General features: G+C 50.4%; 2 protein-coding genes and 1 long non-coding RNA gene across 11 annotated transcripts in view; 1 reads left to right on the forward strand and 2 right to left on the reverse strand.

Annotated features, from left to right (window-relative positions):
- Positions 1 to 34: 34 nt before the first annotated feature.
- DHRS13 (dehydrogenase/reductase 13) lies at positions 35 to 4,723 on the reverse strand. Its single transcript, XM_051825400.3, has 5 exons — positions 4,384 to 4,723; positions 4,176 to 4,294; positions 3,175 to 3,298; positions 2,682 to 2,993; positions 35 to 1,044 (listed from the first exon to the last, which is right to left on the reverse strand). The coding sequence occupies exons 1-5, from the start codon at positions 4,508 to 4,510 to the stop codon at positions 629 to 631; spliced, it is 1,098 nt and encodes a 365-aa protein (XP_051681360.1). The 5' UTR covers positions 4,511 to 4,723; the 3' UTR covers positions 35 to 628.
- Positions 4,724 to 7,506: 2,783 nt separating this feature from the next.
- The window catches only part of PHF12 (PHD finger protein 12), a 53,369-nt gene continuing 34,029 nt past the window's right edge, over positions 7,507 to 26,846 (reverse strand). For 4 of the 9 annotated variants that reach the window (XM_089317514.1, XM_002718916.5, XM_089317515.1 and 1 more), the window contains 11 exons: positions 24,737 to 24,857; positions 23,420 to 23,552; positions 20,621 to 20,785; positions 15,847 to 16,005; positions 14,451 to 15,246; positions 12,752 to 12,877; positions 11,946 to 12,089; positions 10,591 to 10,689; positions 9,776 to 9,858; positions 9,105 to 9,243; positions 7,507 to 8,768 (listed from right to left, as the gene is read on the reverse strand). In XM_089317514.1, coding sequence (XP_089173640.1) covers positions 8,434 to 8,768; positions 9,105 to 9,243; positions 9,776 to 9,858; positions 10,591 to 10,689; positions 11,946 to 12,089; positions 12,752 to 12,877; positions 14,451 to 15,246; positions 15,847 to 16,005; positions 20,621 to 20,785; positions 23,420 to 23,552; positions 24,737 to 24,857 — 2,300 coding nt within the window. In that variant the 3' untranslated portion in view covers positions 7,507 to 8,433. Of the gene's footprint in view, positions 8,769 to 9,104; positions 9,297 to 9,775; positions 9,859 to 10,590; positions 10,690 to 11,945; positions 12,090 to 12,751; positions 12,878 to 12,909; positions 13,027 to 14,450; positions 15,247 to 15,846; positions 16,006 to 20,620; positions 20,786 to 23,419; positions 23,553 to 24,736; positions 24,858 to 26,846 lie in introns of those variants that run through there. The other 5 variants (XR_016223884.1, XR_016223885.1, XR_016223883.1 and 2 more) reach the window with 4 other exon arrangements.
- Positions 20,675 to 25,523, forward strand: LOC138846172 (uncharacterized). The gene is made up of 2 exons (XR_016223888.1): positions 20,675 to 20,811; positions 25,311 to 25,523. It is a non-coding gene; the product is annotated as an uncharacterized LOC138846172 (long non-coding RNA).

Consider the following 26,846-nt stretch of genomic DNA (forward strand, 5'->3'; position numbering starts at 1 on the left):
GGCCGGGCGAGAGAGGCAGGGACGCGCGCGAGCGCCGCGGCCGACACGCTTTATTGCTCGGGGCTCGGGAGCCGCGCGGGGTCGCCCCCACTCCCACAGGCGCCTCGGGAACAACCGCCCTGCGGGCAAGCGGCCCTGGCGTCGGAGCCCCGGGTCCAAAGCCCGGCGCCTGCACTCAGCAGCTGTGAGACCTGGGGCGAGTCCTTCCCTCTAGAGCCCAATCCCGCCTCGGTGAAGTGGGGGTGGTTGAGCCGCCTGGCTGGATGGCTGCAGAGGGCTCCGTCACTCCCAGTGTCGGCAGTGCCTCCCGTCGCAGAGTCCCTGGCCCTGCTCCAGCGCTGAGCACAATCTCAGAGGGTGGGGCCTTGCAAGCTGCAATTCAGATTCCTGAGAAACAGGGTCTGACATGTCCCCCCACCCCCCCGCCCCGCCCCCGCTCAATCTGGGGGGACGGTCCCTCTCAGGAAGAAATATCACCCTTTACTTCCTTCCACCAGGGAAAGAACACACCCGGAGGCCCCAGGAAGTAACCATGGCGGCAAACAGTGCCCCAGGGTCCGTGGTGGCTCACAGCAGGAGGTGTGCAAGGGCCACCAAGGGCCATGGAAAAAGCATCCCAGCCTGGAGGTTAGGAGACCGGGGACTGAGGCCCAGCTTTAACCTGAATTCGCCGTGTCACCTTAGACCAGTCTGGTGAGCTCTGAGGGCTGGGGGAGGGTTCGGAAACGGTGGGCTCCTCAGGCTGGGGGTCTTCGTGAGGTTCGTCGTCATCCTCGTCCCCAGACCCAAGCCCTGCCAGCCTCTTGCTGGCCTCCCACAGCCGGTGGGCTGCCCGGTCATCTCGGGCCGCCGGGGGGACCTCCTCCACACGGCAGTTGGCAAAGTATCTCCCACTCAGGGGTTCGATGCCCTCCTGCAGAGCACAGTACAGGGGTGTCTGAGCACCCCCTTTTGGTGCTCGGAGCACCAGCCAAGCCAGGGGACGCACAAGTGGGCGCAGCCATCCAGGAAGGTGGCGCAGGAACAGGTCTGAGTTCACAGGTCCTGTGGGCAGGAAGAAAGAAAGGAGTTGGGGAGGGTGAGGACTGAGGGCACTGGGTACAGTGGAAGCAAGCTTGAAGGGGAGTGGGGACAGAATCCTGTTCAGGGTGGTGTCTCCCGGGCACTCAGGGCCTCCACAAGGCAACCACTCATTTCCTATGGGAAACCCCCTCCCGCCGGCAAAGCTGCTGGTACAGCCGAATCCCCCAGGTTGCGCCTGAAACAACTCTGTCTCTTTCCATCTTTTCTTTTAGCTTGAGCCCTGTTCCTTTGTTTAGGCAGCATTTATTACGCACCTGTGGTGTACCAGCCACTGTTTTGAACATTAGGGATGTGGAGCTGTATTAAGGCCTAATGTCATTGTTGTTATTGTCCTGGTTATTATTACTAATGAGCCTTAGGCAGTGACTTCCTAAAATGCAGGATGCCACTGTGGATAGGGCAGCTCTTATCCTGGTGTAATGTATCTCCTAAAGGCAAAGATGAGTCTATTCACCAAGAGTAAAAGCCACAGTGCTTGCTTGCAGTGGGCCTCCAGACCAGACCCCACATGACCAGTCCATCCCGGCAACACCATCTCTTGCTACTCTCCCTTCTCTCCCCAGCCACACAAGCCTCCCCTAAGCACACCTGGAACTTCTGCCCCAGGGCCTTTCCTCTTACAATTTGTTCTCTATTTGGGCTTCTCGCCAGAAAGATGCATGGCTCACTCCTCCTGTCCTTCAGGCATCGGTTCAAATGTCACATTTTCTACTATGTCTTCCTCAACTGCCAGCGCTGAAACAGCACTACCTGCGTTTCTTATTCCTCTTACCCTGTTTTATCTTACCCAACAGTACTTTATCAGCACCTTTTTTTTTTTTTTTTTTTGGACAGGCAGAGTTAGAGAGAGAGAGACAGAGAGAAAGGTCTTCCTTTTTCTGTTGGTTCACCCCCAAAATGGCTGCTACGGCTGGCGTGCTGCGCCGATCCAAAGCCAGAAGCCAGGTGCTTCTTCCTGGTCTCCCATGTGGGTGCAGGGCTCCAGGACTTGGGCCATCCTCCACTGTCTTCCCGGGCTACATCTGAGAGCTGGACTGGAAGAGGAGCAGCCGGGACAGAATCCGGCACCCCAACCGGGACTAGAACCCAGTGTGCTGGCACCACAGGTGGAGGATTAGCCAAGTGAGCCGCAGCACCGGCCCTAGCACCTGTCATTTTATTACATACAAAGCGGCAGTCTCTAACCCCCACCCCAAACTGGAATGCAAACTCCATGAGGGCAGGGTCTTTGTTTTGTTCACTGCTCTACCCCCAGCACTGTGGATAATGCCTGAGACATAGCAGGTGCTCAGTAAATGAGTGAATGGATCATTACCATAGATAGCTATTATCATCGTCGTCCTCGTCATCATATTCTAGTTCGGTCAGCATAGAGGGTCCCTCAAGGTTAGAACCCGGGTCGTAATCTTGCCAGAAGCCACCCATGTTCTAGAGCCAAGCTGTGGTGTGAGCGGAAGAACCCAGACAAAGGGAGCCTGATCCCAAGACCATCAAGGCACAGCTCTCTCCCTGCACGTGGCCTTTCGTGCTCTGGGAGCACAGGAAGGAGCAAGGCTGGGAGAGGGGGAGTCAGGAACAGCCAAACGGCCAGGCCTCACCTGGGTGAGCCGCATAGCAGGTGACACCAGTGCCCTCAAGCTGGGTGGCGAGCTCCCGGGCAAACAGTACATTAGCCAGCTTACTGTCGGCATAGGCCCGCAGCTCCTGCCGCCAGCCCACCACTGGGCGGTCCAGGCGTGTGAAGTCGAGGCGCCCACGGCGGTGGGCAGCGGAGGACACCACCACCACACGGCTGGGGGAGCATTTCTTCAGAAGAGGCAGCAGCAAGTGTGTCAGCAGGAAGGGGCCGATGTGGTTCACCCGAAGCAGCAGGTTGAAGGCTTCTCGAGTCCGGCCACAGGAGCTGATCCCTGCGAGGGAGGCCCGGCGTTAGCTGCTCCGGAAGGAGCCCTGGGACCTCAGCATCCCCATCTGTGAGATGGGAATAGGGGCATCCTTCCCACGTGTCCGCTCGTCCCCGGAGAGGACTGGCGAGAGGAGGCAGGTGCCCTTGGCCGCCCCCCGCGCCCCGCAGGGACGGCTGCCCCTCACCGGCATTGTGGATGAGGATGTCCAACCGTGGCTCGGAGCTCAGGAAGGCAGTGGCAAAGGCCCGCACTGAGGCCAGGCTGGCCAGGTCCAAGGCCATGAAGATGACCTCGTTGTTCCCACTCTCCTGTGGAGCAGCAAGGGCTGGGATTGTCACCAGGCAATTCCCTCCTCTTCCCTCTTCCCAGGCACCGAATGCTACTCAGATCCGCCCCGCCCCTATGCATGGTTGGAGAGGAAAAGTGTGTGGACTTAGCTCCCGCCTTTGCCTCCTAGATTGGGACCTGGGGCAAGAAATGTAATCCCTCTGGGCCTCAGTTCTCTCACTGTAAAATGGGAATAATAATAATAATAGCATTTCAGAGTAGAGGGGATTAAAAAAGCTGATCTGTGTAAGGTACATTCTGTACTGTGGAAGCACCTCTATTGTTATTATCCCCTCCCCGCGTTGTCACTCACCCTGAACCTACAGCAGGTTCTCCCTGGTCTCCTCTCACCCACTCCTGTCCCTCCAGTCCAGGCACCACACAGCTACCAAGGGGTTCATTCCAAGAGGCCATTCGCAGAGTCCCCACGTGCCAGGGACCTCTCACTGGTCTGGCTGCCCGACTTTGAAGCCCAAACGCTTCCAGTCCCCTCATTCTGCCTCTTTTCCTCATACTTCCTGCTCCAGACTCATTAAGCCTCCCAACCCCCAGCTTCTCCCATCAGACCAGCTGTGTTGCCTCTGGGCCCCTGCATACGCTGTTCCCTCCTCTTTTCATTCGCCCAACTCTTGCTGAGCCTTCAACACTAGACCTGCAGTCATTTCCTGCAGAAGGCCCCCTCCTCAGCTTGGCCTTGGTGCCCCTTCCTCGTGTGGCACTCCGCACCCCTTCCTTTGGGTTTAAAGAACCCAAGCCGGGCCCACTCGCGTCTCAGGAATCAGGTTCCCGCAGCCGCTTTGCCCCAGGTGTCCCGACGTGGCCTCGGCCCGCGGTCCCCCAGCCGCGGCCTCCCCTCACCTGGCGCAGGTCGAAGGCGGCCGCCTCCCCGCGCTCCCGGCTGCGGCAGGCCAGCACCACGCGCGCTCCGCGGCGCGCCAGCTCCAGCGCTGTCATCTTCCCGATGCCGCTGTTGGCGCCTGTGGATGGCGGGCAGGAGCCGAGCTGAGCCGGGCGGGCCGCTGCCCCCGCCACCCCAACCGGCCCGCAGCCCTCCGCCCGCACTCACCCGTCACCACGGCGGTGCGGCCCCGCAGGCTGCCGATGCCGCCGCACGGTGGGGCCTTCACCAGGTTGTAATAGATGAGCACGTAGGCGCCCAGCAGCAAGCCGGCGCCCAGCAGTAGCGCCTCCATGTCCGCCGCGCTTCCTGGCTCCCGCCCCAGCCCCGCGCCGTTCTGGGTCGTCGCCCGACGGCTGCCGATCGGCCCGCAAGGGCCTGAGAAGAGTCAGGCGTGCCTCGGCCTTCCGAAGGCGGAGGTAGGCAAGCAGGAGGCCGGGCAGGGGTGGGTGTGTGTGTGTGTGTGTGTGCGTGCGTGCGTGTGCGTGGGCGCCCTGCGAGCGCCCCCTAGGCGTGCGGCTGTGGCTTCGAGGAGTGTGCCCGTGTGAACCCCTCCAAGGGTGTGTGTTCACCACGGGCACCCTGCGAGGGCGCGCTTGCTCAGCTGTGTTGCACCTCATGGTGTTCCTGCGCGGTGCGTTGCGGCACAGAGCCCGTCCTGGCGTGAACCTCCCCGGCGCCTGTGTTCACTCTGCCTGAGTATGCAGAAGAGCCCCTCCCTTCTGGAGATGTGTGTGTACACGTTTCTGGTTTCTAAATAGACTCATTCTGGGACTGGCACTGTGGCATCCCATCTGGGCATCCGCTGGGAGTCTCGGCTGCTCAGCTTTCTATCCAGTTCTCTGCTAATGCGTCTGGGAACCCAGCGGCCCAGGTGCTTGGGCACCTGCACCCACGTGGGAGACCCAGATGCAGCTCCAGGCTCCTGACTGGCCCAGTTCCCACAGTTGTGGCCATTTGGGGAATGAACCAGCAGATGAAAGATTTCTCTTTCTCTATAAACTGCCTTTCAAATAAATAAATTCTTTTTTTTTTTTTTTTTTGACAGAGTTAGTGAGAGAGAGAAAGGTCTTCCTTTTTCCATTGGTTCACCCCCCAAGTGGCCGCTACGGCTGGTGCGTTGCGGCTGGCGCACTGCGCCGATCCGAAGCCAGGAGCCAGGTGCTTCCTCCTGGTCTCCCATGTGGGTGCAGGGCCCAAGGACCTGGGCCATCCTCCACTGCCTTCCCGGGGCCACAGAAGAGCTGGACTGGAAGAGGAGCGACCGGGACAGAATCCGGTGCCCCAACCGGGACTAGAACTCGGTGTGCCGGCACTGCAGGCGGATGATTCGCCTAGTGAGTGCAGCACCAGCCCAAATAAATAAATTCTAAAATCAAAACAAAACAAAAAACCTTTATCTTCTAGTTCATTTGAAAAGCAGCATGACAGGGTTGGGTGGGGAAACAGCCAGAGAGCCAGTGAGCTCGTCCATTCACTGGTTCACTTTCCAGAAGGCTGCAAGGCAGGGGCTGGGCCAGGCTGATGCCTAGAGCATGGGAACCCCATCTGGGTCCCCCACGTGGGGGCCCAGGTACTTGGGCCATCTTCCCACCGCTGGCCCAGGCACATTAGCAGAGAGCTGGATCAGAAGCAGTGCACCCTGGACTCCAACTGGCATTCCAAAATAGGACCTCAGTGTTGAATGCAGCAGCTCAACTTGCTGTGCTACAGCATTGGCCCTGTTTTTCTTATGTTTACTTATTGGAAAGGTGGAGTTAGAGGGGGATACAGACAGAATCTTCTATCCCCTGGTTCACTCCCCAAATGGTCACAACAGCCAGGGCTGGGCCAGAAGGAAGCCAGGAGCCAGAAGCTCCTTCCTGGTCTCCCACGTGGGTGCAGGAGCCCAAGCCTTTAGGTCATCTCCCACTGCTTTCCCAGGCACATTATCAGAAGTGGAGCAGCCGGGACTCAAACTGGTGCCCACGTGGGATGTGGGCATTGCAGGAAGCAGCTTTTATCCGCTAAGCCACAATGCTAGAGCACCCATTTTAAATACTTTTAGAAAGGGAGTGACAGAGAAAGAGGCTCTTGTTTAAGCTGCAGTGTAGACTCAGGGTTCATATTTGCTATGTCTTTCCCTCAAGAAAAAATTCAATTTTTTATCCTCACATCCAGCCCTCAGTTTCTGCCAAGATTGTTTCCTGTTCTCCCCATAAAGGCTGGAGAGGTGATACTGTCTTCAAAGTGGCACTGCAGTTAAGGCTGTGAGGACTTGAGGATTCACTCACTCATTGTCTCTATCTCCCTGCCTCTGCACCCCTACCCCATCAGCCCAGTTTCTGAGGGGGATCTCTCATCTTTCAGGAGGAACTGTCTCTGAAATGGTTCTCACAGGTAGTGGAAATAGGTAAAGAAAGTCCCAACCGTCAATGGAAGTGGCTGTGATGAGGTGGGCAAGCAGGCATGGGTAGTAAGAGCATTTCTGACCAGTGCGAGGTGGAATAGGATCCTGCCTGTTAAGTCCAGTACAATTCAGCACCCAATGTCTGCACTTCTGGTGTGCTCAGCCTTGAAAATACTTAGCAAGAATGGGTTTCTGCTCTTACCAAGTGCAAGAAGCTCATCAGGCAGGGGGAACAGGGCGATGGAGACAAAACCACCTGGGTGGATGGAAGCCATGGGCAGACCTAACTGCAGGGTAAACTGGCTATTTAGTTGCACTGTGGACTCAGTGTTCAATTGTGCTGTGGGAAGGGGCTGGGGATGGCATATTTGTCCCCAAAGCAAAATCGTGGTACACAAACAAGTGCCAGCTGCTCTCACAGTGCTGGGATGCACACGGAGGTGCTGAGGAAGAGGGGGAGGAGACTCTCCTTAGGGAAAAGCTCCCTGGGGCAGTTTGCCACTCAGGTCTAGGGGGAGGGAAGAATGGAGCCTAGCTTAATGAGGGACTTAGAATTAAGGTAATACAGTACTCAGGTTCTGAAAAGGAACAGAAGTAGAGAAGTCATGATTGCAAGTCATTTAACTATGTGTGGCAAGACTGGGTCTAGAGACTGGAGCCCACTACTAAGTCAGGGCTCTCAGGAGAGGACCCCCCTGCCGCACCCCCCCACATTAAGCAGAGGCCCCCCCTACCCTCCCACTGTCCTCCACCCAGCTTAGGCTCACTTTCCCCCAACACCTCCCCTCTCTCCCATGGGGACTGAGATCTGTTAAAAGGGTCTTCTACCTGTTGGATCCACATTGGAGGGAGGGTCCCCTCTAGGGGTGATGACAGGTAGGACAGACAGGCAGAAAACATAATTTGAAGTATTTTTGTTTTTTTTATATACAGAATACAGGAAAGTTTCTGTAAAGTCTAAAACATTACAATTACTATGTACATCAGTACTAGTTGTAGGGGTGGGAAGAGAGGAGGGATCCAGGGTCAGGAGGGAGAGGAGAGAAGTGGTCAGAGAACAAAAAAAAGGAGACAAAACAGATTTACGACAAAAACGTTTTTGCTACAATAGACAATTTGAAAACGCTCTACCACATGTAGTACTGTACACAGTTTTTAAAAACATTGAAAAAATGTCATCACTAGATGTATTTACACAAAATCCAAATACACTTTTCCTTATTTGAAATAAAATAGATGGACAGCCAGAAAAAGAATCCATTTCTCATTTGTCCATAATACACAGTAGCTACCTGTAGTGCAACCGCTGCAGAAAGGGAAGTAACTCGGAGGGCGGGAACCATGGAAGGAGGGCGGGTAGCGCTTTATATTAAATAAAACAATGATATTGTATAGATTTTGCTGTATGAAAACTGTATTTTTTCTTTTAATATAAAACTATTGTCACTGCCACAAAATAGAACAAGTTTCTGATTATTTTACAACGGCGGGCGAGGGGGAGGGAGCAGGAGGTGGGTGGGGAAGGGCTTTGTGTTGGAGGAAGTGTCCAGACCACAGGTCTTCCCCTCCCTGCCCACGCTGTTCCTCAGCTCGGGTCTGCCGCTTTCCCATGAAATGTTGAGTACAAATATATGTGCAAATGCCCCCTAGAACTTGAGAAAAGAAAAAGGATTTTTAAAAAACAGTCAAAAGGTTTTCTTCATTTCATGCAAAGATTGTAGTTGGAGGGTTTCTGGTAGAGTATAGAAAACACCCGGGCTTGGTTTGTGTACATTTTTGCATTGCAGGAGTCTTGGATGGACAGGCCGGTGGTGGGGTAGCCGCCAGCCCTAGGGAACGGAGTTGGAGCGCAGCACAGGGCCCTGGTGGGGTTTGAGAGACAGCTTCTCAGTCAAGACCCCATCCTGCAGGAGGCTGGCATCGCCTTTGGGCTGTTTGGTCGCAAACTCAGTGATGCTGAAGACAAACTGCAGGCAGCCCAGCTTGATGTAGCTGCCATGGTGCAGTAAGGCCGTGCCCTCCCAGCCGGCCCCACTGCCCCCGATCAAGCTCGAGCTGCTGGCTTTGCAATTGCAGGGTCTCCGCTGCGGCCCCTGGGCCTGGGAACTCATCATGGCTGCCTCCTCACTTGGCTCTTCATCCTGTTTCTGGTGCCGGCGGCGCCCTGGGAAAAAGGGGGATGGTCACAGCAGAGGAATAGTAGGGCAGCCAACCCATCTGGGCTGCTGGCCAGGGTTGGGCGCCCACCATCTCCCCACTCCAACTGCTGCATGACTAGGGGTGAGGGATGCTAAGAAAGAGCTGGTGGAGCCTAAGGTCCCCAAATAGGTTTGCAAACGGGGGGGGGGGGGGGTGGTGCGCTCAGCGCTTGCTTCTCTGTAGCCTTCCCTGGACCCACAGGCCAAGGAGAGTTTGGCCAACAGGATAGTGAAGGCAATGAATCAGAAACACTCTGACTGGGGCCTTAGCTTCAGGGCCATAGGCCACTGCCCCAACTTACTGATGACACTCTGCACTTTGGCAACAATACTGCTTGGTGGGGTTGGCGGGGTCTTCTCAGAGAAGTCACATGAGTACAGCACATTGTCCACCGTTGTCCCGTGCTCACTGTAGTTTAACAGCTCATAATGTTTGGTATTCTGAGGAGGAGGAGGGGAGATAAGATGTGTGGTCTGCTGCGTGGGGCCTGGGGCTAGGGGAAGAGAGGACACATGGAGAAGGCTGTGCTGCTCTACTTAGGGAGCTCATGCTGTCTGCCCCGGTCATGCCCCCAGCACCTCCTCAGGGAACCCGCCTTTCCACAGTCCCACGCCCCTGCACTCCCACTGCTCCTTCACTCTCTTCTTCAGCACTGGCTCCTGTTGAGACGATACACACTGGCACAGGGACACACCCACAGGGCTCGCTCCTTCTGGGCCAGTCGCCTCCCCAGCCCTGTGCTGCGCCTGTGACCAGTCTCAGGAGAAATGGTAGCCCTGCTCCTAGGGAGCAGGCAGCACTGTAGGATAGTCTTCCATACCCAGACTCTTCTCCAAGGATGATGGGGAGGGGAGGTGGGAACCCCAATTCCCCACCCACCCCAGGGCACCAAACAATAACAACAAAAAGCCCCAATGTTTGGGAGAGGCCCTAGGGCAGCAAAGCTCCTTCCCACCCCATGTCTGCCCTCACCTCATCGTAGAATATGCAGGCGTGTTTCCCGGACACGTAGTTACAGTGACCATAGTTTGTAAGGCACACATCCATGTCAGCTCCTGCAAGGTGGCAGGAGTAGAGGAAAAGGAAGGCAGAGAACAGACCGTAAGGTGTATGGATGGGGCAAGTGAGGGAGGGAGTTAGCTTCTGGGTGGGCATTAGCAGAGACCCCACTGGGTGGGACAGCTCGAGGAGCTCTCCTTGTATTTTTGAACAAAAACTGATGTCTTTTCCAATATCCTGCTAAATGCCAGCTGTTTCTGCCAGCTGATCTGCTTTAGAACATGTGGCTGCTACCCAGAGGGAAAAAGCGAGCTACTAAAGCTGGGATTATTTCTGTAAGAATACAAAATGGGAGTGCAGGGCCTATAAATCATAACCCCTGAGAGAAAGGGACATTTCTGGGCTAAGGGCTAGCTTGCTGCCGTGCACACCAGCTGTGGGGTAGGGTGTGTGTGTGTGTGTGTGTGCGAGTCCATGGCTTCTGCGAAGACCCCCAGGGACAGGCATCTGCCCTTCCCTCAGGTCTTTCCAGCAGTGTTTAAAACGCCTTCCTGAGCAGCAGTCAGGGTGCACTTTCATCTCTGCTGATGCCACACTAAGCCCAGATAAAGCAGAAGAGCCTGAGCCAGGGAAGTGCTTCATAGTCTCTTATCTGGACATCCATCGGGTTAAACCAGTCAACTCAGCAAAAGGCTTCCCTCACCCGTCGCTAGCTTCTATGGCTAAGAGTGTCAATGTTTAAGGGTTGGAAAAATTCAGGACCTCTCCCAGCTTCCTGGCTGGCTCACCTGTCCCGATGTAGAGGGTTCGATAGCACATGTTCACAGCTCCTCCAAGCCCTAGGAGGGGGTAGAACACAGCTCGGGCCTGTACCTCCTTTCTTTGTACTGTAAGATAAACACAGGGACAGCATAAGTTAGCAACTCAGAACCTGAGATCCAAACAGTACCCAACAAAACCTGGCCCCTTGGATCCTGGCCTGGAGAAAATCCCACTGGATGACTCATCTTTCCAAGCTCACACCTGACACGGATCTACTTTAAGGAGATGTTTTCTCTCCCCAGCCACACCAAATCCAAGGTGTGGTCAAGGAGGACTAGCCTTGAAGATGGTCATAAAATTCAAGGACAACAGTACTTTAAGCTCCTGGGAATTTGGCTAGCCTATCAGGGATATTCCAGTTGACATTATAAGAAGAACATGGAAGAACAGGCATAGATGAGTAGTTCTCAAATCACCTAGAGTCTTGTTAAAATACAGATTCTGGGGGGCTGGCGCTGTGGTGCAGTAGGTTAATCCTCCGCCTGTGGTGTCAGCATCCCATGTGGGTGCCAGTTTTAGTCCCAGTTCTGCTCCTTTTCCGATCCAGCTCTCTGCTGTGGCCTGGGAAAGCAGTATTAGATGGCCCAAGTCCTTGGGCCCCTGCACCTGCATGGGAGACCTGGAAGAAGCTCCTGGCTCCTGGCTCCAGTTCAGCACAGCTATGGCCATTGCGGCCATTTAAGGAGTGAGCCAGTGGATGGAAGACCTTTCTGTCTTTCCCTCTCACTGTCTTTAACTCTACCTCTCAAATAAATAAAATCTTAAAAAAAATAAAAATAAAAATAAAAAAGCAGATTCTGAGGTTGTAGGTCTGAGGTGGGGCTTGTGTTCTACATAATAACATGCTCTCAAGTGATGCTACTGCTGTGGGTCTGGCAGCCATGCTTAGGCTCTTAAAAGCTAATGCTCAGAGAGATCCAAGCAGAGTTAATCACTTGGAAGAATTTGCAGGAGGCTAGCCTGCTTGTTAATTCTATTTCTCACCTTGACCTTCTAAAGTTCCCTCTTGGTCAATCCTTCTAGTTCAAATATTTGAAAGCAGTTGAGCAGAAAGCACACCATATATATCCAAAGGTACTGGGAGCTGCTCCACTGTGTCTCAAATGTCTTCCCCAAGACTGAACAGAAAAAGCTGTGGTTGCCATCTCACTCCTGCTCTGAGGGAGAATAAAAAAGCCATAGTGCTTTACTAAGCCCTTTAAAAGCACACAAGGAGATGCGAGATACTGGAAGCTGAGATTCTCCATGGAAGTAAAGTGGCTGTACACACAGAGGGGAGAGCTGGTGGTGCAGTGGTGCTGTGTGGTGTGTGCATGCGCACCTTCTGTGTGGTGCCCTCCGGAAGCCAGTGGATGTGTCCCGACACTGCCTGGTGAAGCTTGGACCCGGGAGGGGAAAAGCTGATGTATTCTCTGCAAGGCCAGAAACTTGATCAGCTTCTCGTCCAGCATATTTATCTCGATTTCTATTAATCAAAGAAAAAGATTAAAAAGCAGCTGAGGTGGAAATGGAATGTGGAAGTAGTTAAGGGTCACAGAGCAAAAAGTTCAGCATTTTTGAAATCCAGTCAAACAGCATCGAGTATAGAGGGGTTCAAGGAAGCAGAGCCAGGCAGCTCGCCATGTGCATGTGGGTATTTGGGCAGAGTAACTTTGGGTGAAGTGGTCCTAAAAAGGCAGAGCAAAATAAACCACTTGCCTACCTACGGGGACAGCCTGGTTGTCTGGTTTTGAGACTTGGGTTTCTATCTACCCTCTGTTCACAGAGGTCAGGATCTGTGCCTTTTCTCCTTGACTCTGGGGGTTGATGACTCCTTGACTTCGAGGAGGAAGCTCCCAGTTTTGCTCTGAAGGCCAGGTGATCTGCTGAAGTCACTTTGTTCTTGGCTCACTGGTTCAGCTCAGCCTTGTTTTCCCTTGTCTTTACAGGTACATGCATGTGTAGAAGGCAGAGCTAGCTTTTTTACTCCAATTCTCTACCCAAAGGGGCACTCCACACCCTCCACACCTTAGTCCCCTGAGATCAGGCATTGTTTCTTTTCTCTGTCTCTGAAATGAGCCAAATGTCGGACAAGGAAGGCCCCTGCACCCCAGCAGTTGGTAGAACAGAAGCAGCTCACGCACTCACCTCCATTGACATCCATAAATGCTCGAAGTGAGTTGGTGAGGTCCACCATGGCAGTAGAGTTGGCTGGGAAAGAGGGTACGGTTAAAGCGCTTCCTATGGATAACGTGCCGGGGCTGACCTTGCCATCTGGGGACGGAGCAGGAAGACTTGTTACTTACGTAGCCTGAGGGAAACCCACTGATCCAATCCCCCACTGCTGAGACAGGTCTGGATTTCGGACCAAAGGTGATGTTCCCTTCTTGATTCTCAACCCATAGGTTCTGGAACTCCTAGAGCTAAAAACGTGTGGTGAGGAAGGGCAAACGGAATGACAATGCACCCAGGGAACGCAGCAGTCTCCAGAGCACTGAGAGCCACTGTGATCTACTGCTTTGGGAAAGTGGTGGGGCAGCTTCATTTTCTGGGCCATGACCACCACCCTGCTGCCTCTAAAGGAAGTTGTACTTTCCTCTGTAATTCCTACCTACTGAAGTACGACTCAGAGCGTGCAGAAGCTATCCAGGCTGATATGAAAAGGTAAACCGAGACAGAAAAACAGCCTGGGAGCAGGGCCATCCTGGGACCAGGGGCCCCCATGCAGGGAAATCACAGTCACCTGGTTACCGAGACTCCCAGCTGACTAGGAGGCCGGCTTCAGTTCGGACAGGAGAGACCACAGGGGGTTCCAGCAGCATCTGAAACCTGGTTCAGATGCTGGGGTCAGCAACCTTGGGCTCCTGAGTGCTGACTAGGGGCAGCTGAGCAAGCAGGTCCATACTGGGCCAAGTATAGACTTAAGGGAATGCCCTTTAGCATGGAGCCTGAGAGCAAGCTTCTGAGCCAGACCAACCTCCACGGGCATCCCACTCTGAAGCTACTCTAAAACACTGTGATACTTTCTGTCCCAGTTTCCCTGACATGGAAGTTCCTCAAATGAGCTGGCTCAAAATCTCTACCAGGCATGGCTCTAGTCTTGTGTGAAACATGAAACACTGAGGCCATTACCTAGACCACAGTGGTTCCAGATAGCATGATGCTGTTTTTGAAGGTGATAGAACAAAACGAAACAACCAGAAGTCTAGGCCTGGAAAGTGGGGGAAGGAGTCAGGAGACTCAGGTTGCAGTTCTAATCCGGCCACTGGGCACCATTAAGGAAATCATGTAAGCTTTCAGAGCCTAAGCAGTCCCACCTATAAAAACGGGGACAGGTTGACAATATGCTTCCTTTTCTATTACACAAATGGCTGTGGGGGGGAGAACAAACAATACAGAGATCAAAATCCCGTGATGAGAGCCAGCATTGTGGCACACAGGGTTAAGCCACCGCTTGTGATGCTGGCATTCCATATCAGAGTGCTAGTTTGAATTCCATGAATTCCAGCTACTTTGCTTCTGATTCAGCTTCCTGTTAATGCACCTGGAAAGATGGTGGAGGACGGCCCAAGTATTTAGGCCCCTGCCACCCATGTGGGAAACCTGGATGGAATTTCTGGCTCCTGGTTTTGGCCTGGTCCAGAGCTGGCTGTTGTGGCCCTTTAGGGAGTGAACCAGCAGATGGAAGCTCTCTCTGCCTTGCCCTCTCTCTCTGATGCTCTGCCTTTTAAGTAAATCAGTATTAAAAAAAAATTCATGTGACATAGTCACAGCAGTATAAATGCTTTTGGAATCTTAGGTCTTGCCAGGAAGAATGTAAAATCACCCCAGACTGAGTAGCACTCACCTGATGATGGCGCTGGTGAGCAGAATCGTTGGTTGGCTCCTGTGGCCATGATACCATCTCCTGCTGCTTGGGGGGGAGTGAGCACCCGGGTGGCATTTGGGGGTGAGCCCAGTGGCCTTGAGTCTGTCAACGGAGGTCCTATCTGTGATTGGACAGTCTTTCTTTGCAAAGTGCTGGTGTTCTCAATGCTGGCACAAGAGCTGGGAATGGAAGGGGGCAGGCTTGGGACAGGAACCAAACTCCTCTGGGGGCAAGAGCTGGGGCCAGTGGCATTCTCTGTCTTCACAATGATGCCGACGGTGTGGTTCTGAAGCCCCCCAGCCGCTGGTGGCGTGAGGGGTCGAGGCCAGCTTTGCCGGTGTGAGAGGCCTGGTAGGGGGGTGTTGGCGCCTGGAAGTCGCCGGGGGTCCGTGGAATCAGTGGGGCTGCTGTAGAGGTGAGGGCCATTGGCTTTCACCTCTGTGTTCACTGGCCCGTTGGCAGTCCCACAAGGGGCTTTCTTGGATTTTTCCGCACAAGAACTGCAGCTGATGTCCTCTAGGGCTGGGGGCTGGTGGGGTGGAGAGCAGCTCAGGGAGTTCTGGGTGCTAAACCCTGAGGGGCAGGACAAGGGGTAGTGGGAAGCTGTAGGTGCCTTGTCAGCTGTTTGCAGGGAAGTGGTGATTGAGCTGTCAGTCACAATAACAGGCTTAATATCAGCCTTCTCTGTCTGTTCAGAGTCCCAATGCGAAGGCATCTGCTTAGCAGATAAATGTTTCAATATGCTGCACTGGAGCGCAACAACACTACAGAGCCACTGCAACGGAAGGAGAGGAGAGGAGAGGAGGGTGAGAGGCCTGGGAGGCGCTGATTCTTCCCGCCACAGCGGCCAGGGCCACAGCAGAGCTGACAAGCACTGTTTCCGAGGTCCCGTGGTGAGTGCCCAGGAGGGGGTGCTTGACTCCTGACAGGATTCCATTTCCATTCCCAAGCAAGACTTGTTGGTGCATTCAGCAGGCAAACCTGGTCAGCAGAGCTTGGGATTCGCGCTTTGACTCTGCCCCTAAGGCTCACCTCATGACCAACATTCAGCAAGGACCCTGGACACCGGCAGCGGTCCAGGACTATTGCCTCACCTCTCTATGGAGCTGCTCGTCTCTTTCTACAATACAGATTTGCCCGTCTCACAGTGCACCGGGGACCGATGGAGAGCAGCAGACAGTTGACTCTGTAGTGCTCTCTTACTTGCCTTTGGGGTCTGAGCCAGTGGTTGTCTGTGGAACACTCACTCTTGATGGGGGCAGGGGTGGGGGTTGGGGGATGGAGATGGGAACAACACTGAAGCTACTTCCAATACCAGCTATGGTGAGAGTGGCAGGAAGATTGCATTTGGAATCCCATCCCTGTCTTCACTCACCTCTTGTTGCTCTGCCTGGGTAGCTAAGTGCTCAGAGTTCAAAAGGTGCGTCTGTGATTCCTCAGGGATCCCATTGCAGATCAGCTCCCCATCCCGAATGGCCGCAGGTGCAATGAGAGGGGGTGGAAACTGGTACTGAGATTTTATAGCATCAGGAACCTGTTCAGAACAGATGAAAAGGAGAGGAAGCTATACCAGCATGTCCAGTTGATTCTGCCCTGTTGTGCTGCTCTGTGGTGCCTGTAACCACGGGACCATCCACTCTGGGCTCCACTGACAACAAAGAGGCTCAGTGTGCTGCGACTGCTCTGAGTCCCCTGTACCTGTGACTCTAACACACACACACACACACACACACCACACAACACACCTGAAAAGGCACACACACAAAACATACTCGGAGCCTCCAATCTTTCTCATCAACGACCAAGGCCTGCAGAACACTTGTATTCTGCATGGGCCTGAAAAATATAAAACTGACACTGGATAGGGCTTCAAAATGGTACTCTAGGTTCTAATTGCTTAGTGTCAAGTTTGGGAGATGGGTAAGCAGTAACCGAGAGAAAAAGTTAAATGAGGTCTATTCATGGTACAGCATGAGGCCTGGCTCCTGGTAATAATTCAATCAATGATAGCTTTCTTCATCATACATTCACGACTCATGAAACAATTAAAGACCTCTTTGTTGGACAAAGAATATATACTCTGAAGCACAGCGTGCAAGAATAAAAGAGTCACACAAGCAAAGAGTCATTCACATATTTGACCAACATTTATTGAGCACCTCGTTCTGAGTCTGGGCACTACTTCAAGGCCTAGAGATCCAGAGGTGAACAAAATATAAGCCTTGCCCTCAAGGAGCTCACAGTCTAGGGGAAGACATAAATGGAAATATTGTAGTACAATGTAATGGGCCCATGAATAGAGGCTATGGAAAACATAAAGCAGGCAGGTGTTTAGGCTAACAGTTAAGATTCCTGTGTCCCTTGGGGACAGCTCTGTGGCACAGCAGGTTAATGCCCTGGCCTGAAGTGCCTTTCTCTCTCTGCCTCTCCTCTCTCTGTGTAACTCTGACTCTGAAGTAAAAAGTAAATAAAATCTTTAAAAAAAAGGGGGGGGGGGGGCGGTGCTGTGGCGCAGTGGGTTAACACCCTGGCCTGAAGCACTGGCATCCCATATGGGCGCTGGTTCCAGACCCGGCTGCTCCACTTCCTGTCCAGCTCTCTGCTGTGGCCTGGGAAAGAAGTACAAGATGGCCCAAGTCCTTGGGCCCCTGCACCCACGTGGGAGACCTAGAAGAAGCTCCTGGCTTCGGATCGGCACAGCTCTGGCCCGTTGCGGCCATCTGGGGAGTGAACCATCAGATGGAAGATCTCTCTGCCTCTCCTCTGTGTAACTTTCAAATAAATAAATAAATCTTAAAAAAAAAGATCTGTGTCCCAAATAGGAGTACTCCAGTTTGTTTGTTTGTTTTTTTAATTTATTGATTTGAAAGGTAGAGGCAGAGAGAGAGAGAGAAAGAGAGAGGTCTTCCACCTGCTGGTTCATTCCCCAAATAGCTGCAATGACCAGAGCTAGGCTGATCCGAAGCCAGGACCTTCTTCCAGGTCTCCCATGTGGGTGCAGGGCACCAAGGACTTAGGTCATCTTCTACCACTTTCCCAGGCCATCATAGAGTGCTGGATCAGAAGTGGAGCAGCCAGGACTCAAACAGGTGCCCATACAGGATGCCGGCACTGCACTCCAATTCTTGACTCTAGCTTCTTCCTTGTGAGACCATGGGAGGCTGTGCTGATGACTTAAGTAGTTGTGTTACTATCACCCACAAGAGAGACTGGACTGAGTTCCTGGCTCCTGGCTTTAGCCAACTCCTGCCATTACAGGCATTTGGAGGAATGGATGAGCAGATGGGGGCTCTCTGTCACAAACAAACCCATAGGAGTGAGAGCTTACTTTAGTTTGATGGACAGAAACAGAATTAGGGAAGGTTTTATAGGAAGTCAACTTTTTTCTTTTTTGACAGGCAGAGTGGACAGTGAGAAAGAGAGACAGAGAGAAAGGTCTTCCTTTTTCCGTTGGTTCACTCCCCAATGGCCACTGCGGCCGGTGCACCGCGCAGATCCGAAGCCAGGAGCCAGGTGCTTTTCCTGGTCTCCCATGCAGGTGCAGGGCCCAAGGACTTGGGCCATCCTCCACTGCACTCCCGGGCTACAGCAGAGAGCTGGACAGGAAGAAGAGCAACCGGGACAGAATCCGGTGCCCCGACTGGGACTAGAACCCGGTATGCCGGCGCCGCAGGCGGAGGATTAGCCTATTGAGCCACGGCGCGGGCCAGAAGTCAATATTTGAGCTGTGTCTTGGAAGGTGAAAAGGAACTTGGCAGACATATGGGAAACAAGGGTAGGGAAGAACCACCATTTAGCATAGCAATGTGAAGTAGGTGGTGGATTTGGGAAACAGAGAACCAACAGATTTGGTGATCAAGTCCTTATGCAGAAAAGGAGCTAAAAACAGTTTTCAGTGTTTTAGGCTTGAGGGACTGTGCAGAGATCACTGTCATTAATTTTTTATTTATTTATTTTTTTGACAGGCAGAGTGGACAGTGAGAGAGAGAGACAGAGAGAAAGGTCTTCGTTTTGCCACTGGTTCACCCTCCAGTGGTTACCGCGGCTGGTGCGCTGCGGCCAGCGCACCGCGCTGATCCGATGGCAGGAGCCAGATACTTCTCCTGGTCTCTCATGGGGTGCAGGGCCCAAGTACTTGGGCCATCCTCCGCTGCACTCCCTGGCCACAGCAGAGAGCTGGCCTGGAAGAGGGGCAACCGGGACAGAATCAGGCGCCCCAACCGGGACTAGAACCCAGTGTGCTGGCGCCGCAAGGTGGAGGATTAGCCTAGTGAGCCGTGGCGCCGGCCGACTGTCATTAATTGAAACAGGAACCACAGGAAGAACAGATACGGAGAGGTGGAAGACTTTTGGTCTTGGGCAGGTTTACACTATGGTACTTATGGGATGGGTAGGCAGATATGACTCTGGATATGAGGAGAAAGGCAAGGAATATGGAGTTCAGAGTCATCTCCCTGACTGTATTAGCCAGTACCATAGACTTTCTAAGACTACCAGGAAAGGAGCAAGGGGCAAATCTAAGGCTGTCCCTCAATCCCTGACAAGAGTCGAGAAGCAGGTGGAAGAACCTTGAATATAGATATCAAGTTCTCAGCAGGGATAAAGGCTAATATTCCAGCAGAGCTGGGTTTACCACTGTCCTATGGTGCTACAGTTCTTGTTTAACCTCCAAGTACAAAATGCTTTCCAGCCAACTTATGCCATTTTAAAAAAGGAAGGTGAGGCGGGGTGGTGGGAAAGGGAGGAGAGGAAAACACACAACAGGATTTTACCAAGATCCCATGGCATCTCACTTTAGCATCCAGGATGTCTTCCCAGTCTACGTGGTAATTTATACTTTGGATTACTTTTAGATCTGTTTGAGGTAGGAGGCATGTCACCTTTAATATCCCTTACCCTCAACTAAAAATTTTAATTGTAGAATGCTTGTGTTTCCGCTGAATATAAATATTTACCCAGTTAAGAGTTTGTTATGTAATTTCCAACAGTTAGCATCTTGCTAGAGCTGACACTCCCAGGAGGTGATGGGAATAGTGTGATTGATTTTTAAAGTGAGGCTGCCGCCAAGTGGCCATATTTCAGAATAGTTGGTTTCTGTTGGCGCATAGGGCTGTCAGTGGGATTATTTCAGAATAGCAAAATCAGTTTATATTTGGGTACACAGTGTAGGGTTAACTAAATGGCTAATGGGAAACATCCTCAACACCACCAAATGATTTTCAATGAAAGACATTTTTCTGTAAATCAGTGTGGACACACTTTAGCCACAAATATTAGGTATTATTATAGCAATGCTACAATTTAGAGTATTGGTGATATATTAACACCACTTGGTGACATAATTAGTAATTATTTTAAAAATTTAATTTTCCGGGGCCAGCGCTGTGGCCGCAGCAGGTTAACGCCCTGGCCTGAAGCGCCAGCATCTCATATGGGTGCCAGTTCGAGACCCGGCTGCTGCACTTCTGATCCAGCTCTCTGCTATGGCCTGGGAAAGCAGAGGATGGCCCAAGTCCTTGGTCCCTGCACCCGCGTGGAAGACCCAGAAGAAGCTCCTGCCTTAGGATTGGCACAGCTCTGGCCATTGCGGCCAATTGGGGAGTGAACCATCGGATGGAAGACCTCTCTCTCTCTTTCTCTCTCTCTAACTCTTTCAAATGAATAAATAAATCTTAAAAAAATAAATAAATAAAATTTTAATTTCCCTTTAGATATTTTCTTCTTAAGTTACTGAGGAATAGCTCCTCCCTTTCCACGTGGCTCTCTCTGCTTAACCAGTCCCATTTTTTATCTAGCCAAACAGTTCTAAGGCGGATATTTAACAAGCACAGACAGGATGAGTGTCAGGTGTGGGAACAGCAATAACAGAGCACTTCTGAGTTTGTTGGGCTAGCCGAAGGGCACTTATCCTTAGAAGAACTACAAACTGGCAGGCTTTAAAGGCCTACTAGGGGTTGGCTCTCATAATCTTGACTGCTATCCTCAAATATTAAAATGCAAGGTCACACTCATTACTTACTAAGGCACCACAGACACATCTCCAGGACTTCAATCTCTCCTCATTTGTGAAACTGGGATGATTCTTTGTCCATCCCATGAGGGCAATCAGAGACCACCAAATTTCCTGCCTGCTCCAAGCCGTAACTCACCTTCAAACTTCTTCTTTTGACAGACTGGAGCACACGGCGATTAGGAGGGTGCTTCTTATGGATTCGGTTCAGGAAGTCCACTTTGACAACATGCTGTGAAATGGTGTCCTGGAAACGATCGAACACCTGGCACCGATTGCTCAGTGTCATATTCTTCTGGTTCAGCTGGGGACAAAGCAAACACACCTGTGGTGAGATACAAATGGCACCCCCTGTCTAGCTAACCCTGTTTTCTGGATTTAAAAAATAGATAGCCTTGGCCAAATGGGTTCCTTCAGCCAGAGGCCAGGATGTCAACTCCTAACAGAGGGCAAGGGAACGTGAACGAGCTAGCCCTCCCCAGTCCAGCTGGGGAAAGCTGTAGATTCCTGTTCCCAGAGCACCCTTTGTCAGGATATCCTAAGAGCAGCATAGGTTTCAGAGGAGGTTCAGACTTTGCCCCTCCAGAAACCCAGTCTCACTTCCTAGCAAGGGACTCTTACAGGAAGCAGGACTGTGGCTGATAGCTGCGTCAGCAAAGATCCGGTGTCCCCTGCCTTATTCCTATTCCATGGTACCAGGGCTCTCCTGTGAACAGATCTTGATATCACAATCTTCCTCTGTGGGATGGTGTGGGGGAAGGGAGAAGCCTGAAATGCTCTTAGAGGCCAAAAGGAGGGAAGAAATAAAATTTTTTAAAAAAATATTTATTTATTCATTTGAGAGGTAGAGTTACAGAGAGAGGGAGATAGAGAAAGGTCTTCTATCAGCTGATTCACTCCCCAAATGGCTGCAAATGGCCCCAGAAAGCAGAATTTCTACATTGGCATACACAAGATATATTGAAAATACGCCACTTTCCCTTTTATGTATCTACCCACACTTTAACTCAAAAGAAAGGATCTGTTGTGGCAACTTCCTAATTAGTAATCAGGCCAAATCTTTAAGTGACTAGCAAAAAACCAACTAATAATTTATCAAAGCTGGAAAGATGCTCTTTACAACTCATATTTGAGGGGCTAGTGCTGTGGCATAGAGGGTTAAGCCTTTTCCTGTAGCACCAGCATCTCATATGGGCAATGGTTTGAGTCCTGGTTGCTCCAGTTCTGAGCCAGCTCCCTGCTAATGGCTTGGGAAAGCAGTGGAAGATGGCCCAACTGCTTGGGCCCCTGTACCCAGCCATTGTGGCTATTTGGGGAGTGAAACAGTGGATGGAAGACCTCTCTCTGCCTCTCTGTAACTCTGCCTTTCAATAAATAAATAAATATTAAAAAAAAAAAAAGGACTCATATTTGGGGCCCAGCATTGTGGTGCAGTGGTTAAGCCTCTTTTTATGATGCTGGCATTCCATATCAGAAAGCTGGTTCATGTCCTGGATGCTCTGTTTCTGATCCAGCTCTCTAATGCTCCTGGGAAGGCAGCAGATGATGGTTCAAAAGCTCGAATCCCTTCCACCCATGAGGGGGACCAGGATGGAGTTCTTGGCTCCTGGCTGTTGTGGGCATTAGGAGAGTGAACCAGCAGATGGAAATATCTCTCTAACTGAAAAGAAATAAATCTTTAAAACAAACAAACAAAAAAACACAACAAAAAACAGACTCATATTTGGGGGCCAGCACTGTGGGCAGTGGGATTAAGCTGAGACAGCTGGCATCCTATATTAGAGTGCCGGTTTGAATCCTGGCTGCTCTGCTTGATCCAGCTCCCTGCGAATACTCCAGCAGATGACTCAAATGCCTGGTTAGGGTTAGGGTTAGGGTTAGGGCCTGGGCCCTTGCTATCCATGTGGAAGACTGGAATAGTGTTTCTGGCTCCTGGCTTCAGCCTGACCCAGCTGTGGCTGTTATAGGCATTTGGGGAGTGAACCAGCATCTGTCTCTCTTTTTTTCTGCCTCTCAACTAACTAAATAACTAAATCTTCAAAAACAAAAAAACCTCTCATGTTATTTGAGTAAACTGCTTATGGTCATTTTTTTCCTGGTTCAGCAGGAAGCAAAACCAATACTCACTGAGCCTCAAAGAGAAGCTTCCTTTGAGATAAACTTTTCTGAATGGCATGAGTCAAAATAATACGAAGTAACTCTTTCTTCTATATGTGTTTGACTCTTTAACTGAGGATGGCCTCAGAGTATACACTAACAGTCATTCCATGGTTCCCATCACTTGGCAGATAATGTCATAAGCAGTAGCCTTTTTAATTTGGAAAGGCTGTGTTTAGGAGGGAACTCCTCTTCCTGAAGCCTCAGTCATTTGACACTGTGAGGGACTACTCTGTCTCTAAGGAGAAGTCCTCAGTCTCCTCTGGAGACAATTAAGCTCTCTTCTAGCCTCGGAAGCAGTCTGGAAAATGTACCGAAGTTTCCTGAGAGAGAAGGCCATAGGACACTCTCTTACCGTGCATTGACTTAGCAGCTTACTTATTGAACACCTCTTATGTGCCATCAAAAGGTCCTTATTTGGTGCCCAGGACACATGTATTCCACAGAATCAACCATTTATTTCCTTAAGGTTGGATCTAATAAACTCCTTCAGAGCTATATTATCAATTACCTAACACTCTGGGAGAAATTATTCACAATCAATTAAGCATTAGTGATTAAGTTTGCCTATGCAAACTAAGCAAGGCATTGTGAGAAAAGGCAAAATAAACAGCTGAGTTCTGTCAAAATAATCAGAATTGAGTAGGATGGTCTACAGAAACAGGCATCTGTGGGATTATCGTGAACTCTGGCACAAAGCTGACATTAATATGCTTTCTACTGAGTCAGTTCATGGCCCAGCTGTGCCTGGAGAGGACTGAATGGGTGCTGCTATGCTTACCACCACATGTTCGATGTGATTCGGACACATCCATCTGCCCAGGGGCATGGCAGTGAGCGGTGGCTCGAGGCAGTCCATGTGAAACAGGAGGGGGCAATAGTCACACTGGATGAGAGGGGCCACACGGCAACTCCTGCAAAAAAGGATGTAGGCCATTTCTGCAGCAGGATGAGAAACTTCACACTAACTTCCCTCATTAATCCTAACATTCTACCATCTCCTCCTCCCCCAGTCATTCAGTTACATTCACAATGAGAAAGATGGATGAATTCTGGGGCTACCACCAGGCTCTCCATTGTTCTGTCTTCCAAGAATGCATCTTGTGGGGAAGTGAATGTTCATCTGGAGTATGGTTAAGGTGGCTGTCAGAGGAGGAATGATCAGTGCTCAGCACCCACTCAGGGAAAAACAGCCAACTCTGCTTTCATCTGTCTGCTCCTCAAGAGAGCAATTACCTCATTTAAAAAAATCGCTAGCAACTTTTCTAGAATTTTAACTACAAGTAAGAAAAATTTCTGCCTGAAGCTCTTGGTAGAATTGACAACCACTGAGAGGTGTGCTGAGAAAAAGATTTTGTAATGTATTCATGTAAACACAGTTCAAGGGAGGCTTAAACACGATTTGCAACAATACTCCTCGGGTCCCGATGCACCAAAGCCAGTTTGTCCTGGCTCAGCATCCTGCTCTACTCTAGCTCCTTACAGTTCTTGCCATGGAACATTTTTTTTTTTTTAAATGGCTATTTTCTCCTGCTATCCTGCTCTGACCAAAATACAGTCCTTTTATCATACCCAAGCCAGCAAGGCCTGCTTCAGTAACTAAATTGGCTGGTTTCTGTCACTGAGAAGATCCTTTTTGAAGGAAAACAGTGTCCAGGGAAGAAACAACTGGGGCAGTCCAGACGCTTTTGGAAGTCATCCAGTTCACACTGACTACCGTGGATACTTGCACTACTTTCAAACTCATCTCTAGTGATTTGAAAATGCTTTGCTTTTTCCAGGGACTTGTGTCCCTACTGAGCAGAAATCTTCTGTTAGCTAGTATAAATATCTCATGCCTCAGTTTAAATCCAACTCCTCTCACTCTAGCTTTTAACATCCGAGTTAACAGCATTCTATATTGTAATTCCTCAGGGAATATGTTGCTAACATGTTTAAGTCTCTGGTCAGCCAATGAGTCAGTCAGTCTCTGAGTACTCATCAGAAAATAGGATGTCCACATTTAACATACATAGTTTGGAAGAGCCGACAAAAGGGAGAAAAAAAAAAAGTCATTTGCCGCGTATGAGGAAGAGCCCCTTAGTACCAAAGAAAATACCTGTTACACGTGAAACAGACTTTAACTGGTAAAGGAACAAGACCATTGTGATCTAACTCATGCTGGGTCTTCTTAACATTCTTCCCTGTGGTTTCCTCTTTTCTTCTCCTCTTGCTAGAACCTAGAAGAGAAATTGGTAGTGCTGAACTATCCCTGGCTTCAGAGCTCCTAGCCTGGGATATGGAAGCATGGAGTGAAACATTCCATGGCCCAGACATGGATTTCTCTGAGGCCTCAGGGGCTAGTTTCAAGTTAAAAAAGCAAAAAAGAATGAGAAGCAGGTGGAGAGAAGGAGACTGAGATCTAAATTAGAACCATGATAGGAAGATACCTGTTTGGGGGCAGAAACACATCTCATTGTTTTGGAAACATGAAGTGGTCAAAACCCTAGGTTAGATACTGACAAACTATGATAAATGCCCAAAGGTCAACAAAGACTATTCTGTGGAGATGGCTGGGGAAAAAAGACTACAATTTCACCCCATTTTTGTAGAAATCAGAAAAGCTGGGGTTAGTAATAGGTTAAGCCTCTGCCTGTGGCACTGGCATCTCGCCTGCTTCACTTCCCATACAGCACCCAGCTAATGGCTTGGGAAAACAACTAGAGGATGGCCCAAGTGCCTGGGCCCCTGCATCCATGTGGAAGACCCAGAAGAAGCTCCTGGCTCCAGATTGACCCAGCTCCGGCCACTGTGGAGAGTGAACCAGTGGATGGAAAGCTCTCTCTCTTTCTCTGTCTAACTGTGCCTTTCAAACAAAATAAATAAATGTTTAAAAAGTAAACCAAGCTGGAAGCTTTGTGGAATCAATAGCATGGTGATAAAAAAAAAAAAAAAAAAAAAGGAAAAAGAATGGAGGGAAACTTGGTAATATATATTCTAACAATTCTAATATTAGGAATTTATCCTAAAGACACACTCACAAGTCTATATATGTGTATAATGATATATTCTCAGTTATTTGTTGAAGCACTACTTGTGGTAACAAAAGATTACATGTCTATTAAATAAATTATAGCATATCTGTATAGACTATTATGCAACCATTAAAAAAGAACCCAGGAAATTCTACATTGATATGGAAACACCAGTAGAGCATATTACGAGCTGAAAAAAGCATCTGTTACTGAAGGATAAAATAGAAGCATATATCTGCATTTATTTATACATGCACAAAGAAATTTTGGAAGGATGCATAAACATCAACCCGTGGGTTATCTGTGAAAGGTAGGCAAATGGCAAACAGAGATGGGAAGGAAAATTTTCACTGTAAGCCTTTTTATATATGCATTTTTAACCACATTAATCTAGTATCTATTAAAAAAATAAATAAAAAGATACTAGAGAGAGCTGGCGCTGTGGCATAGCAGGTAAAGCTGCTGCCTGCAGGGCCAGCACCCTATATGGGCGCTGTTTCGAGTCCCGGCTGCTCCACTTCTGATCCAGCTCCCTGCTAACACACCTGGGAAAGTAGTGGAGGATGACCCAAGTGCTTGGGCCTTCGCACCTGTATGGGAGACCTAGGAGAAGCTCCTTTCTCCAGATTGGCCCAGCTCTGGCCATTGTGGCCATTTGGGGAGTGAATCAGCAGACAGAAGATCTGTCTCTTTCAAATAAATAAATTTTTTTTAAAAGTCTTAGAGGATTTTTTGTTTTAGATTTATTTATTTATTTGAAAGAGTTACATAGAGAGAGGAGAGGCAGAGAGAGAGGTCTTCTATCCACTAGTTCACTCCCCAATTGGCCACAATCGTCAAAGCTGCACCAATCCAAAGCCAGGAGCCAGGAGCTCCTCTGGGTTTTCCCATGTAGGTACAGGGGCCCAAAACTTGGGCCATCTCCTACTGCTTTCCCAGGCCATAGCAGAGAGTAGGATTGGAAGTGGAGCAGCCAGGTCTCGAACTGGCACCCATATGGGATGCCAGCACTCAGGCAGCAGTTTTACCAGCTACACCACAGTGCTGGCCTCAGTAAATAAATCTTAAAAAACAAAACAAAACAAAACAAAACTAGAGAACTGAGACTCAGAAAATGGAAAAAAAAAAAAAAAAAAGAATAAGCACTGCAATTGTTAAAACCTTCAAAGATCTTTCCAGGTAGAGTCAGGAACC

The sequence above is a fragment of the Oryctolagus cuniculus genome, chromosome 17 (genome assembly GCF_051225735.1).
Source record: "Oryctolagus cuniculus isolate XC-2025 breed Fujian yellow rabbit chromosome 17, ASM5122573v1, whole genome shotgun sequence".
Taxonomy (NCBI): Eukaryota; Metazoa; Chordata; class Mammalia; order Lagomorpha; family Leporidae; genus Oryctolagus; species Oryctolagus cuniculus.

What these genes read in the sequence shown, in the direction of transcription:
- DHRS13 (XM_051825400.3), bottom strand. Translation starts at nt 4,510, where the DNA reads ATGGAGGCGCTACTGCTGGGCGCCGGCTTGCTGCTGGGCGCCTACGTG. An exon ending in CCGCCTTCGACCTGCGCCAG is followed by an intron (nt 3,299 to 4,175) that starts GTGAGGGGAGGC and finishes GCTGCTCCACAG; the next exon opens with GAGAGTGGGAACAACGAGGT. An exon ending in CTGCTATGCGGCTCACCCAG is followed by an intron (nt 1,045 to 2,681) that starts GTGAGGCCTGGC and finishes TCCTGCCCACAG; the next exon opens with GACCTGTGAACTCAGACCTG.